Here is a 15726-nt window from a genome sequence, read left to right on the forward strand (position 1 = left end):
TTGCATGAAGTAAGGGCAACACAGTAATCACGGGGGACCAAATCTATATAAAGACTTGAACAAACCAAATTTGCAGTAATACTGTAGAGGACCAATTCATGGAATGTATACAAGATAGTTTCTAGATCAGTATGTTGAGGAACCAATTAAGGGACAGGCTATTTTAGATATGGTATTGTGCAATGAGTAAAGGTTAATTAATAAACTTGTAGCAAAGGGACCTTTAGGGAACAGTGACCATAATATGATAGAATTTTGTACTGAGTTTGAAAGTGATACATTTAAATCCGAAACTAGGGTCTTAAATCCAAACAAAACAAACTACGTAGGTATGAGGGGCGAGTTGACTAAGGTAGATTGGGAAACTGCATTAAAAGGTATGACAGTAGACAAGCAATGGATAGCATTAAAAGAATTAGTATATAATTTATAACAAGTATACATTCCTTTAAGGCACAAAAACCCCACAGGAAAAGTGGTTCAACCGTGGTGAGCAAGAGAAGCTAAAAATAGTATTAGATCAAAGGAAGAGGCTTATAATGTTGTCAAAAAAAGTAAGCCTGAGAATTGGGAGGATTTTAGAATTCAGCAAAGGAGGACCAAGAAATTGATAAAGAATGGGAAAATAGAATACAAGAGTAAACTAGCGAGACATAAAAACAGACTGTAAAAGCTTCTAGGAGGTATGTAAAAAAAGAAAAGATTAGCTAAAGTAAATGTGGGTCCCTTACAGGCTGAGACAGGAGAAATTATAATGGGGAATAAGGAAATTACAAAGTATTTGTTTAATTTCTGTCTGTCTTCACTGAAGACTCAAAAGACTTGCCGGAAATAGTGGAGAACCAAGGGTCCAGAGAGAATGAGGAACTGAAAGAAATTAGTATTAGTTAAAAAGATGGTTCTGCAGAAATTAATGGGACTGAAAGCCGATAAATCCCCTGGACCTGATGGCCTACATCTTCAGATTTTGAAAGAGGTGGCTATTGATATAGTGGATGCATTGGTTGTCTTCTTCCAAAATTCCATAGATTCTCAAATGGTTCCTGTGGATTGGCAGGTAGCTGATATAACCCCGCTATTTAAGAAAAGGAGGGAGAGAGAAAACGGGGAACGACAGACCAGTTAGCCTGACATCAGTCGCAGGGAAAATGTTAAAATCTATTATTAAGGACGTGGTAACAGGGCACTTAGAAAATAATAATAGGGCTGGGCAGAGACAACACGGATTTATGAAAGGGAAATCATGTTTGACAAATCTCTTAAGAGTTTTTGTAGTTGTAACAAGCAGAATAGATAAGGGGGAACCACTGGATGTGGTGTATTTGGATTTTCGGAAGGCATTCGATAAGGTGCCACACAAGAGGTTATTAAACAAAATTAGGGCTCATGGGATTGGGGGTAATATACTTGCATGGATTGAGAATTGGTCAATGGACAGAAAACAGAGAGTAGGAATAAAGCGTCATTTTCAGGTTGGCAGGCTGTAACTAGTGGGGTACCGCTAGGATCTGTGCTCGAGACTCAGCTATTCACTATATATTAATGATTTGGATGAGGGGACCAAGTTTGCTGATGATACAAAGCTAGGTGGGAATGTACATTGTGAGGAGGATGCAAAGGGGCTTCAAGGGGATATATACAGGCTAAGTGAGTAGGCAAGGATATGGCAAATGGAATATAATTCGGAGAAATGTGAAGTTATCCACTTTGATAGGAAAAATAGAAAAGTAGTGTATCTTTTAAATGGTGAGAGATTGGGAAATGTTGGTGTTCAGAGACCTGGATGTCCTTGTACACGAATCATTGAAAGTTAACATGCAGGTACAGCAAGCAATTAAGAGAGTAAATGGTATGTTGGCCTTTATTACAAGAGGATTTGAGTACAAGTAAAGACATCTTACTGCAAGTATATGGGGCTCTGGGGAGACCACATCTGGAGAATTGTGCACACTCTTGGTCTCATTACCTTAGGAAGACTACACTTGCCACAGAGCGAGTGCAACGAAGGTTCACCAGATTGATTCCTGGGATGGGGAGATTGTCCAACAAGGAGAAATTGAGTAGACTAGGCCTATATTCTCTAGAATTTAGAAGAATGAGGGGTGATTTGATTGAAACATACCAAATTCTTACAGGGCTCGACAGGGTCGATGCAGGGAGGATGTTTCCCCTGGCTGGGGAGTCGAGAACCAGGGGTCAGAGTCACAGAATAAGGGATCAGCCATTTAGGACTAAGACGAGACATTTTTTCACTCAGAGGGCTGTGAATCTTTGGAATTCTCTACCACAGAGGGCTGAGGAAGCTTAGCCATTGAGTATATTCAATCCGAGATCGATAGATTTTTGGATATTAAGGGAATCAAGAGATATGGGGATAGTGCAGGCAAGTGGAGTTGAGGTAGATCAGCCACGATCTCATTGAATGGTGGAGCAGGCTCGAGGGGCCAAATGGCCTACTCCTATTTCTTATGAGCGAGTGGGGGACATGACAAATCTCCAAATCGCAATACGTTGATGGGTGATTCACATAGGACTTGAAAGTCTCTGAATATTGGTACTTTTATGATGTGATGTAGAAAGAAGTAATGTGTTATTAGCAAATGGGAGTACAGGACTAAAGTGTCTTGGGTCTGTGCATTGATGGGTGATGGCATGGTATCTAAACCTCAATATTTTGATGGATGAGAGTGGTATCTGAACCAGGATACTTTGATGGGCGAGTGAGGGGTGGTCTCTGAATTGGAATGTATTGATGAATGAATGGGATTGGTGTTCAAAACTCAATACTTTGATGGATGGTCTCTGAACTGCGATATTTTGATGAGCGAGGCGGGTGGTCTCTGAGCCTCGATATTTTGATGGGTGAGTGGGAGTTGTCTCTAAATTGCGATATTTTGATGAGCGAGGCGGGTTGGTCTTTGAACCACAGTATTTTGATGGGCGAGTTGGGAGGTGGGGTGGGGGGTGTCTCTGAACCTGGATACTTTGGTGAGGAATGGGGATGGTCTCTGAGCCTCGATATTTTGATGGGTGAGTGGGAGTTGTCTCTAAACTGTGATATTTTGATGGGGGGAGGGGGGGGGGGGGTGTCTCTGGACCACGATATGTTGATGGGAGAGTGGCAGGTATTGTCTTAACCACGATATTTTGACCGGGGGAGGGGGGTCTCTAAAACACGATACTTTGATGGCGGGGCGGGGGGGATCTCTGAAACACGATATTTCGATGGGAGTTCGGGGGTGGGGGGGATGTCTCTGAAACACGATACACGAAAGGCACAGCAGGGAGTCCGGGGCCCAGCGGCAGTCGGGAGCAGCGTCGAGGAGGTCCGTTGGTGAGGCCTATAAAAGGCACAGCACGGAGTCCGGGGCCCAGCGTCGGCGGCAGTCGGGAGCAGCGTCGAGGAGGTCCGTTGGTGAGGCCTATAAAAGGCGTACTTGTGCAGCTACAGGGAGAAGGCAAAAAAGAAGTAGAAAGAAACAGAAAGGTGACATCATAGCCAAGGGGGTAAGTGATTGGCTGGTGATTGGTGAGTAGTTTTTCTTTTTTCTCTTCTATTAACAGTGAGTAAACTTTAGCATTGTTGTTGCTTATCTCATGGGTTAAGTCATGGCAGGAGAGCTCGGTCACGTGTTATGCTCCTCCTGTACCATGTGGGAACTCAGGGACACCAGTGTTCCTGACGACTACGTGTGTGGGAAGTGTATCCGCCTCCAGCTCCTGACGGACCGCGTTGCGGAGTTGGAGCTGAGGGTGGATTCACTCTGGAGCATCCACGATGCTGAGAATGACGTGAGTAGCATGTGTAGCGAGTTGGTCGTACCGCAGGGAAAGGGTCCACAGCCAGATAGGGAATGGAAGACCAGCAGGAAGAGCAGTGCAAGGAAGGTAATGCAGGGGTCCCCTGTGGTCATCCCCCTGCAAAACAGGTACACTGCTTTGAGTGCTGTTGAGGGGGATGACTCATCAGGGGAGGGCAGCAGCAGCCAGTTCATGGCACCGTGGCTGGCTCTGCTGCACAGGAGGGCAGGAAAAAGAGTGGGAGAGCGATAGTGATAGGGGATTCGATTGTAAGGCGAATAGATAGGCGTTTCTGCGGCCACAACCGAGACTCCAGGATGGTATGTTGCCTCCCTGGTCAAGGATATCTCGGAGCGGGTGCAGGACATTCGAAAAAGGGAGGGAGAACAGCCAGTTGTCGTGGTGCACATTGGTACCAACGACATAGGTAAAAAAAGGGATGAGGTCCTACAAAACGAATTTAAGGAGCTAGGAGCTAAATTAAAAAGTAGGACCTCAAAAGTAGTAATCTCGGGATTGCTACCAGTGCCACGTGCTAGTCAGAGTAGGAATCGCAGGATAACGCAGATGAATACGTGGCTTGAGCAGAGGTGCAGCAGGGAGGGATTCAAATTCCTGGGGCATTAGAACCGGTTCTGGGGGAGGTGGGACCAGTACAAACCGGACAGTCTGCACCTGGGCAGGACCGGAACCCATGTCCTAGGGGGAGTGTTTGCTAGTTCTGTTGGAGAGGAGTTAAACTAATATGGCAGTGAGATGGGAACCAATGCAGGGAGACAGAGGGAAACAAAAAGGAGACAAAGGCAAAAGACAGAAAGGAGATGAGGAAAAGTGGAGGGCAGAGAAACCCAAGGCAAAGAACAAAAAGGGCCACTGTACAGCAAAATTTTAAAAGGACAAAGGGTGTTAAAAAAACAAGCCTGAAGGCTTTGTGTCTTAATGCAAGGAGTATCCGTACTAAGGTGGATGAATTAATTGTGCAAATAGATGTTAACAAATATGATGTGATTGGGATTACAGAGACGTGGCTCCAGGATGATCAGGGCTGGGAACTCAACATCCAGGGGTATTCAACATTCAGGAAGGATAGAATAAAAGGAAAAGGAGGTGGGGTAGCATTGCTGGTTAAGGAGGAGATTAATGCATTAGTTAGGAAAGACATTAACTTGGATGATGTGGAATCTATATGGGTAGAGCTGCAGAACACCAAAGGGCAAAAAACTTTAGTGGGAGTTGTGTACAGACCTCCAAACAGTAGTAGTGATGTTGGGGAGGGCATCAAACAGGAAATTAGGGGTGCATGCAATAAAGGTGCAGCAGTTATAATGGGTGACTTTAATATACACATAGATTGGGCTAGCCAAACTGGAAGCAATACGGTGGAGGAGGATTTTCTGGAGTGCATAAGGGATGGTTTTCTAGACCAATATGTCGAGGAACCAACTAGAGAGCTGGCCATCCTATACTGGGTGTTGTGTAATGAAAGAGGATTAATTAGCAATCTCGTTGTGCGAGGCCCCTTGGGGAAGAGTGACCATAATATGGTGGAATTCTGCATTAGGATGGAGAATGAAACAGTTAATTCAGAGACCATGGTCCAGAACTTAAAGAAGGGTAACTTTGAAGGTATGAGGCATGAATTGGTTAAGATAGATTGGCGAATGATACTTAAGGGGTTGACTGTGGATGGGCAATGGCAGACATTTAGAGACCGCATGGATGAACTACAACAATTGTACATTCCTGTCTGGCGTAAAAATAAAAAAGGGAAGGTGGCTCAACCGTGGCTATCAAGGGAAATCAGGGATAGTATTAAAGCCAAGGAAGTGTCATACAAATTGGCCAGAAATAGCAGCGAACCCAGGGACTGGGAGAAATTAAGAACTCAGCAGAGGAGGACAAAGGGTTTGATTAGGGCAGGGAAAATGGAGTACGAGAAGAAGCTTGCAGCGAACATTAAGACGGATTGCAAAAGTTTCTATAGATATGTAAAGAGAAAACGGTTAGTAAAGACAAACGTAGGTCCCCTGCAGTCAGAATCAGGGGAAGTCATACCGGGGAACAAAGAAATGGCAGACCAATTGAACAAGTACTTTGGTTCGATATTCACTCAGGAGGACACAAACAACCTTCCGGATATAAAAGGGGTCAGAGGGTCGAGTAAGGAGGAGGAACTGAGGGAAATCCTTATTAGTCAGGAAATTGTGTTGGGAAATTGATGGGATTGAAGGCCGATAAATCCCCATGGCCTGATGGACTGCATCCCAGAGTACTTAAGGAGGTGGCCTTGGAAATAGCGGATGCATTGACAGTCATTTTCCAACATTCCATTGACTCTGGATCAGTTCCTATGGAGTGGAGGGTAGCCAATGTAACCCCACTTTTTAAAAAAGGAGGGAGAGAAAACAGGGAATTATAGACCGGTCAGCCTGACATCGGTAGTGGGTAAAATGATGGAATCAATTATTAAGGATGTCATAACAGCACATTTGGAAAGAGGTGACATGATAGGTCCAAGTCAGCATGGATTTGTGAAAGGGAAATCATGCTTGACAAATCTTCTGGCATTTTTTGAGGATGTTTCCAGTAGAGTGGACAAGGGAGAACCAGTTGATGTGGTGTGTTTGGACTTTCAGAAGGCTTTCGACAAGGTCCCACACAAGAGATTAATGTGCAGTTAGAGCACATGGGATTGGGGGTAGTGTGCTGACATGGATTGAGAACTGGTTGTCAGACAGGAAGCAAAGAGTAGGAGTAAATGGGGACTTTTCAGAATGGCAGGCAGTGACTAGTGGGGTACCGCAAGGTTCTGTGCTGGGGCCCCAGCTGTTTACACTGTACATTAATGATTTAGTCGAGGGGATTAAATGTCGTATCTCCAAATTTGCAGATGACACTAAGTTGGGTGGCAGTGTGAGCTGCGAGGAGGATGCTATGAGGCTGCAGAGCGACTTGGATAGGTTAGGTGAGTGGGCAAATGCATGGCAGATGAAGTATAATGTGGATAAATGTGAGGTTGTCCACTTTGGTGGTAAAAACAGAGAGACAGACTATTATCTGAATGGTGACAGATTAGGAAAAGGGGAGGTGCAACGAGACCTGGGTGTCATGGTACATCTGTCATTGAAGGTTGGCATGCAGGTACAGCAGGCAGTTAAGAAAGCAAATGGCATGTTGGCCTTCTTAGCGAGGGGATTTGAGTACAGGGGCAGGGAGGTGTTGCTACAGTTGTACAGGGCCGTGGTGAGGCCACACCTGGAGTATTGTGTACAGTTTTGGTCTCCTAACCTGAGGAAGGACATTCTTGCTATTGAGGGAGTGCAGCGAAGGTTCACCAGACTGATTCCCAGGATGGCGGGACTGACCTATCAAGAAAGACTGGATCAACTGGGCTTGCATTCACTGGAGTTCAGAAGAATGAGAGGGGACCTCATAGAAACATTTAAAATTCTGATGGGTTAGACAGGTTTGATGCAGGAAGAATGTTCCCAATGTTGGGGAAGTCCAGAACCAAGGGACACAGTCTAAGGATAAGGGGTAAGCCATTTAGGACCGAGATGAGGAGAAACTTCTTCACCCAGAGAGTCGTGAACCTGTGGAATTCTCCACCACAGAAAGTTGTTGAGGCCAATTCACTAAATATATTCAAAAAGTAATTAAATGAAGTCCTTACTACTAGGGGGATCAAGGGGTATGGCGAGAAAGCAGGAATGGGGTACTGAAGTTGCATGTTCAGCCATGAACACATTGAATGGCGGTGCAGGCTCGAAGGGCCGAATGGCCTACTCCTGCACCTATTTTCTATGTTTCTATGGGTGACACGGGTGTTCTCTGAGCCTGGATACACTAATGGGGGGGGGGGGGGGGGTTAAGAACTGGGTATTTTGGTGGATGACGGGGGTTGCTCGCTGAACCTGGCATAAGGATAGTCCCTGAATCTCGGTACCTTTGAGGGGTGGGAGTAGCAGGATCTCAACCGGGCTACTCCGACTCCTGAATTGCGACGATCCCTGCGACCTCTTCTGCCTGGCCGCCTTCCGCACGGATTTCCTGGTGAAACCATCCACTTTTTCCGCCGCTGTCACCACGGCCGCCGCTGCCGACATCTTTTTAAAAAAAAACTAGCGACCACACCGACAGGAAAATCAGCAACAGCAGGAGGAGATGGGGGTGGGTGGGGAGGGGAGGCAGCGGGCGATCGACTGTATATATGTGAACCAGGTCCAATAAAACAATGCCTAAAGTAACCGGAGGGAGGGAGGCAGGCAAAATAAATTGCAAAGTACAGGCAGTAATATTTCGAAGTTAAGGTTGGCGGTGAGGGCCGGAGCGCCTGTCCCCAGCCCCCCGCGGCCTGCTCCGCTTCCCCGTCCCCTGGGAGTGGCTGTCGGCCGTCCCCAGTTGACGATCTCCGCCGAGCCGCCTAGCGCGCTGTCATTAGCCGCGACCTGCCGCTGACGCTTCGACTCGCAGCCGCTCTCTGCGCGTCCATGGACGGACGGAGACCGGACCGACAGTCGCCTCCCTCCCGCCGCAGTTTACGGGGTTAAAAAAAATCCAAAACGATAACAATTTTTTCTCGCACTTTCAACGGCCTCAAACCGCTCGAGGTCAATCGTGACTTTAATTTTTTTTAAACAAAAAGCCACCAACTGTCGCCGCCTCCCTCGCGCTCTCCAATCGAGCTGTGATTAACCAATCCCGTATAGCGGAAATGTAGGAACGGCTATGATTGACGTGTGGCTGGTTAATCGGAAAGCAGAAGAAGACGTTTCCCTCGAGTGCATTCGCGGTGTTTGTTGCCGTCACTATAGCCAATCAAAAGGGCTCGGAGGCGGGTCGTCCACAGCCAGGTTCGGTTCGCGGAGGCCATGTTCTTAAAAGGCATGTGACAGCTAAGGGCGATGTGATTGGCTGTCGGCGTGCGACGATCCTGTGTTGTTGTGGTCTCAATCGGTATGCATATGTATAGCAATGTGTGTTATGGACGAATGTATTCCTCGAGTTTTAACTTTAAATTATGTACTTTGGCATTATTATGTGTGTTGTTGCTTTACACTTTTAATCGTTAAAGTATTTTGCACCCTATTTATGAACGGTTTTTGATTTCCTTATTGCTACAAGTCGCTGAAGTTAAATTTTGAAAATGATGGAATCTAAATAAATGTATTTGCTCGTTATTGAAAATCGTGACATCCTATATTTGTAATATTGTATTGGGTAAGTCGTGTAACAGACGCAAATTACCCAAGCTCTTTAATAAATTACATCTTTTTCGAAAAGTAACATGATAAACTTTGGTGGCTTCTGTAAACTAATTTCTGCTGCAGTTAATTTTGATATACATATCTCTTGTTGCAGAAAGTTAGGTGCTTTCTATAAATCAGAGATGAAAAGTGGTCGATGAATATACCTTTTGAGGCAGACTTTATTTATTTATTTATTTATTAAGTAATTCAATTTATACAAAAGAGAATGCACAAGGACTGCTAAAATGTGTTCCTACCTCTTGGCGACTTGGTAGTGAGTTGATTTATATTTAAAATGTTAGATCCTTTTTTTTAAAAAACTTTAATTGAAGGTGCTTTTACACTGAATTCTATTAAGTTATTCTATTATAAAATTGTGAATTTATTTTTGTAAGTTCACAAAGCAAAAATAATAGATCGAGATAACCAGTTTTATATAAAAATAAATAAAGAAGTGTCTTTATTGTATAGCTGCCAGTTCAGAAACAAAGTTATTTCAGCTTCAAGATTTTCCAGCAATTCCTGTTGCTACTGTGCTGGACAACAACATACGGAATGAAGTTAAAAAGCAAGCTAATGGGACTAAGGTAGACAAGTCCCCTGGTCCTGATGAAATGCATCCCAGGGTATTAAAAGAGATGGCGGAAGTTATAGCAGATGCATTCGTTATAATCTACCAAAATTCTCTGGACTCTGGGGAGGTACCAGCGGATTGGAAAGCAGCTAATGTAACGCCTCTGTTTAAAAAAAGGGGGCAGACAAAAGGCAGGTAACTATAGGCCGGTTAGTTTAACATCTGTAGTGGGGAAAATGCTTGAAACTATCATTAAGGAACAAAATAGCGGGACATCTGGATAGGAATAGTGCAATCAAGCAGACGCAGCATGGATTCATGAAAGGGAAATCATGTTGAACTAAGTTACTGGAATTCTTTGAGGATATAACGAGCATGGTGGATAGAGGTGTACCGATGGATGTGGTGTATTTAGATTTCCAAAAGGCATTCGATAAGGTGCCACACAAAAGGTTACTGCAGAAGATAAAGGTACGCGGAGTCAGAGGAAATGTATTAGCATGGATAGAGAATTGGCTGGCGAACAGAAAGCAGAGTCGGGATAAATGGGTCCTTTTCCGGTTGGAAATCAGTGGTTAGTGGTGTGCCACAGGGATCAGTGCTGGGACCACAACTGTTTACAATATACATAGATTACCTAGAAGAGGTGACAGAGTGTAGTGCAACAAAATTTGCAGATGACACTAAAATTAGTGGGAAAGCGGGTCATGTAGAGGACACAGAGAGGCTGCAAGGAGATTTGGATAGGTTAAGCGAATGGGCTAAGGTTTGGCAGATGGAATACAATGTCGGAAAGTGTGAGGTCATCCACCTTGGGGGAAAAAAAACAGTAAAAGGGAATATTATTTGAATGGGGAGAAATTACAACATGCTGTGGTGCAGAGGGACCTGGGGGTCCTTGTGCATGAAACTCTTTTAGGAGTAAACAAAAAACATTAAACCGTGCCCCCCAGGTGCAGCAGGTAATCAGGAAGGCAAATGGAATGTTGGCCTTCATTACGAGAGGGATGGAGTACAAATGCAGGGAGGTCTTGCTGCAACTGTATAAGGTATTGGTAAGGCCGCACCTGGAGTATTGCGTGCAGTTTTGGTCACCTTACTTAAGGAAGGATATACTAGCTTTGGAAGGGGTACAGAGACGATTCACTAGGCTGATTCCAGAAATGAGGGGGTTACCTTATGATGATAGATTGAGTAGACTGGGTCTTTACTCCTTGGAGTTCAGAGGATGAGGGGTGATCTTATAGAAACATTTAAAATCATGAAAGGGATAGACAAGATAGAGGCAGAGAAGTTGTTTCCATTGGTAGGGGAGACTAGAACTAGGGGGCACAGCCTCAAAATACGGAGGAGCCAATTTAAAACCGAGTTGAGAAATAATTTCTTCTCCCAGAGGGTTGTGAATCTCTGAAATTCTCTGCCCAAGGAAGCAGTTGAGGCTAGCTCATTGAATGTTTTCAAGTCAAAGATAGATAGATTTTTAAGCAATAAGGGAATTAAGGGTTACGGGGAGAGGGCGGGTAAGTGGAGCTGAGCCCACGACCAGATCAGCCATTATCTTATTGAATGGCGGAGCAGGCTCAAGAGGCTTGATGGCCTACTCCTGTTCCTAATTCTTATGTTATTATGTTCTTAAACCTCGAAATTTGAAATTAAACACAGAAAATACTGGAAAGGCACAGTGGGCCAGACATCATCTGCAAAGAGAAGAGCAGGTTATAATATTTTGGGTTCGTACCATTCATCATTACTCCATAATACAAATGTAAGTAAATCGCATGCATTGATTAGGAATCCTATCCAATAGAAATTAATATTACTTTTATGCTGTAGAACTCTGCTTGAATCAGGCATGTATTTGCCCAAAGTAATATGAGGTAGTAAATAACATATACAGGTAAAGAAATGTGCATCAACAAATAAAAATGTTGATTGTTGGTTGATACCTTGGTGATGAAGCAAGGTAGATTTCTAGCTTCCAGTTCCTCATTCCAGGTGAATGGCCCATCCTGTGACTGCATCCAAAATACAATGGGTATTACATAAGCACCACATTATATCTCTCCAGATTGGTCCTCCCAGAAATATAATAAACTAGTTCAGTTTTGCCAAAGAAAAATAACACAAACAAAATGTGCATTGGAGGCAAAGTAGAAAAGAAAAGCGTTGTTTAGAAAAGCTTGCTGCAATGTAGTAAATTTTAAAGTATCTATTCACTGCAAGCAAAATTCATTTTCTTTTTGAGGAGAGCAAGGTATTAGCGAGAAAGTCCTTTCTTGGGAAGAATGAGGATTACGAGCCAGAAATATCACAAGACCAGGTACTCCAATATCCAAACACAAAACTTTTCTTAAATAATTGCCAATCTCTTAAAGTAATCAAGCAAAATGACAGAAAATTAAATCATCACATTTCCATAGATTATACCCTCTATCCCCTAGTTCATAGAAAAATTATGACACAGAAGGAGGCCATTCGGCCCATCGTGTCAATGCCAGATTAGTTCCTTAGTTGTTGCAACATAAGAATTGATTGTGTCCAGTCTCGTGTTTGATCATCTCAGTTTATACCATTTAATGCGGGAAATGATCAGACTTGGAAAGACAATCAGCAATGGGAATACTATATGAAAGGTAGCAGTAGAGAAGTTAGAGAAATAAAACATAATTCGCAGGTGAGTGGTAAGCAGTATAGAGTGCCAGTTCAAATACACTTTTTATATGCAGTTATGATTACTACAGTGGGACAAGTAGAGTCGGGCAACTAAACTGATAGCAAAGTTTAGGCACCTAAGTTATAAGAAGAGCCTGCAGAAGCGGAATGTTTATACTGCAGAAAAGAAGGCTAGGGGATACGTTGAGGTTTTGCGCAGATAGCTGTTAACGGATATGATGTAATTGGGATCATGGAGACATTATTTGAGGATGTAACTAGTAGAGTGGACAAGGGAGAACCATTGGACGTGGTGTATTTGGACTTTCAAAAGGCTTTTGACAAGGTCCCGCAAAAGAGATTGGTGTACAAAATCAAAGTGCATGTCATTGTGGTAATGTACTGACGTGGATAGAGAACTGGTTGACAGACAGGAAGCAGAGAGTCGGGATAAACGGGTCCTTTTCATAATGGCAGGCAGTTACTAGTGGGGTGCCGCAGGGCTCAGTGCTGGGACCCCAGCTCTTTACAATATACATTAACGATTTTGATGAAGGAATAGAGTGTAATATCTCCAAGTTTGCGGATGACACTAAACTGGGTGGCGGTGTGAGCTATGAGGGGGACGCTAAGAGGCTGCAGGGTGACCTGGACAGATTAGGTGAGTGGGCAAATACATGGCAGATGCAGTATAATGTGGATAAATGTGAGTTTATCATATGAGGAGAGACTGGATCAACTGGGCCTTTATTCACTGACGTTGAGAAGGATGCGAGGGGATCTCATAGAAACATATAAGATTCTGACGGGGCTGGACAGGTTAGATGCGGGAAGAATGTTCTCGATATTGTTGGAATTCCAGAACCAGGGGACATTGGGGTAGGCCATTTAGGACTGAGATGAGGAGAAACTTCTTCACTCAGAGAGTTGTTGACCTGTGGAATTCCCTGCCGCAGAGAGTTGTTGATGCCAGTTCATTGGATATATTCAAGAGGGAGTTAGATATGGCCCTTACGGTTAAGGGGAATAAGGGTTTTGGATAGAAATCAGGAAAGGGTTACTGAAGGAATGATCAGCCATGATCTTATTGAATGGTGGTGCAGGCTCGAAGGGCCGAATTGCCTACTCCTGCACCTATTTTCTATGTTTCTATGTTTCTATGGCTCCAGTGTGACCAAGGCTGGGAACTCAACATCCAAGGATATTCAATATTCAGGAAAGATGGACTGAAAGGAAAAGGAGGTGGGATAGCGTTGCTGGTTAAAGAGATTAACACAATAGTGAGGAAGGACATTAGCGTGGATGAGGTGGAATCTGTATGGTTAGAGCTGCAGAACACCAAAGGGCAGAAAACACTAGTAGGAGTTGTGTACAGACCTCCAAACAGTAGTAGTGATGTTGGGGAGGGCATCAAACAGGAAATTAGGGGTGCATGCAATAAAGGTGCAGCAGTTATAATGGGTGACTTTAATATGCACATAGATTGGGCTAACCAAACTGGAAGCAATACGGTGGAGGAGGATTTCCTGGAGTGCATAAGGGATGGTTTTCTAGACCAATATGTCGAGGAACCAACTAGAGAGCTGGCCATCCTATACTGGGTGTTGTGTAATGAGAGGATTAATTAGCAATCTTATTGTGCGAGGTCCCTTGGGGACAAGTGACCATAATATGGTGGAATTCTTCATTAAGATGGAGAGTGACACAGTTAATTCAGAAACTAGAGCCCTGAACTTAAAGACAGGTAACTTCGGTCTAAGACGTGAATTGGCTAGGATAGACTGGCGAACGATACTTAAAGGGTTGACGGTGGATAGGCAATGGCAGACATTTAAAGATCACATGGATGAACTTCAACAATTGTACATCCCTGTTTGGCGTAAAAATAAAACGGGGAAGGTGGCTTAAAAGGGAAATTAGGACTAATGTTAATCCAAGGAAGAGGCATATAAATTGGCCAAAAAAAGCAGCAAACCTGAGGATTGGGAGAAATTTAGAATTCAGCAGAGGAGGACAAAGGATTTAATTAGGAGGGGGAAAATAGAATATGAGAGTAAGCTTGCAGGCAACATAAAAATCGACTGCAAAAGCTTCTACAGATACGTGAAGAGAAAAAGATTAGTGACGATAAATGTAGGTCCCTTACAGTCAGAATCAGGTGAATTTATAATGAGGAACAAAGAAATGGCAGATCAATTGAACAAATACTTTGGTTCTGTCTTCACTAAGGAAGACACAAGTAACCTTCCAGAAATACTAGGGGACCAAGGGTCTAGCGCGAAGGAGGAACTAAAGGAAATCCTTATTAGGCGTGAAATTGTGTTAGGGAAATTGAAGGCCGATAAATCCCCAGGGCCTGATGTTCTGCATCCCAGAGTACTTAAGGAAGTGGCCCTTGAAATTGTGGATGCATTGGTGGTTATTTTCCAACGTTCTATAGACTCTGGATCAGTTCCTATGGACTGGAGGGTAGCTAATGTAACCGCACTTTTTTAAAAAAGGAGGGAGAGAGAAAACAGGGAATTATAGACCGGTCAGCCTGACATCGGTGGTGGGGAAAATGTTGGAATCAATTATTAAAGATGTAATAACAGCACATTTGGAATGCAGTTACAGGATCGGTGCAAGTCAGCATGGGTTTATGAAAGGGAAATCATGCTTGACAAATCTTCTAGAATTTTTTGAGGATGTAACTAATAGAGTGGACAAGAGGGAGCCAGTGGATGTGGTGTATTTAGACTTTCAAAAGGCTTTTGACAAGGTCCCACACAAGAAATTAGTGTACAAAATTAAAGCACATCGTATTGGGGGTAATGTATTGACCTGGATAGAGGACTGGTTGGTAGACAGGAAGCAAAGAATAGGAATAAACGGGTCCTTTTCAGAATGTCAGGTAGTGACTAGTGGGGTACCGCAAGGTTCAGTGCTGGGACCCCAGCTATTTACAATATACATTAATGATTTAGACAAAATAATTGAATGTAATATCTCCAAGTTTGCAGATGACACGAAGCTGGGTGGCAGTGTGAACTGTGAGGAGGCTGCAGGGTGACTTGGACAGGTTAGGTGAGTGGGCAAATACATGGCAACTGCAGTATAATGTAGATAAATGTGAGGTTATCAACTTTGGTGGTAAAAACAGCAAGGAAGATTATTATCTGAATGGTGACAGATTAGTAAAAGGGGAGGTGCAACGAGACCTTGGTGTCATGGTACATCAGTCATTGAAAGTTGGCATACAGATACAGCAGGCGGTGAAGAAAGCAAATGGCATGTTGGCCTTCATAGCGAGAGGATTTGAGTATAGGAACAGGGAGGTCTTACTACAGTTGTACAGGGCCTTGGTGAGGCCACACCTTGAATATTGTGTACAATTTTGGTCTCCTAATCTGAGGAAGGACATTCTTGCTATTGAGGGAGTGCAGCGAAGGTTCACCAGACTGTTTCCCG

At 43.8% G+C, this 15726-nt stretch overlaps 1 protein-coding gene across 1 annotated transcript in view; it reads right to left on the reverse strand.

Moving 5' to 3' along the window:
* Positions 1–8514, reverse strand: part of ppp2r5a (protein phosphatase 2, regulatory subunit B', alpha isoform) — a 277052-nt gene extending 268538 nt beyond the window's left edge. Inside the window, exon 1 of the mRNA XM_070889507.1 lies at positions 7748–8514. Within this exon, the coding sequence (XP_070745608.1) occupies positions 7748–7907 (160 nt within the window). The 5' untranslated portion in view covers positions 7908–8514. The remainder of the gene's footprint in view (positions 1–7747) is intronic.
* Positions 8515–15726: the final 7212 nt, after the last annotated feature.

The sequence above is a fragment of the Pristiophorus japonicus genome, chromosome 9 (assembly GCF_044704955.1).
Source record: "Pristiophorus japonicus isolate sPriJap1 chromosome 9, sPriJap1.hap1, whole genome shotgun sequence".
NCBI classification, from domain to species: Eukaryota; Metazoa; Chordata; class Chondrichthyes; family Pristiophoridae; genus Pristiophorus; species Pristiophorus japonicus.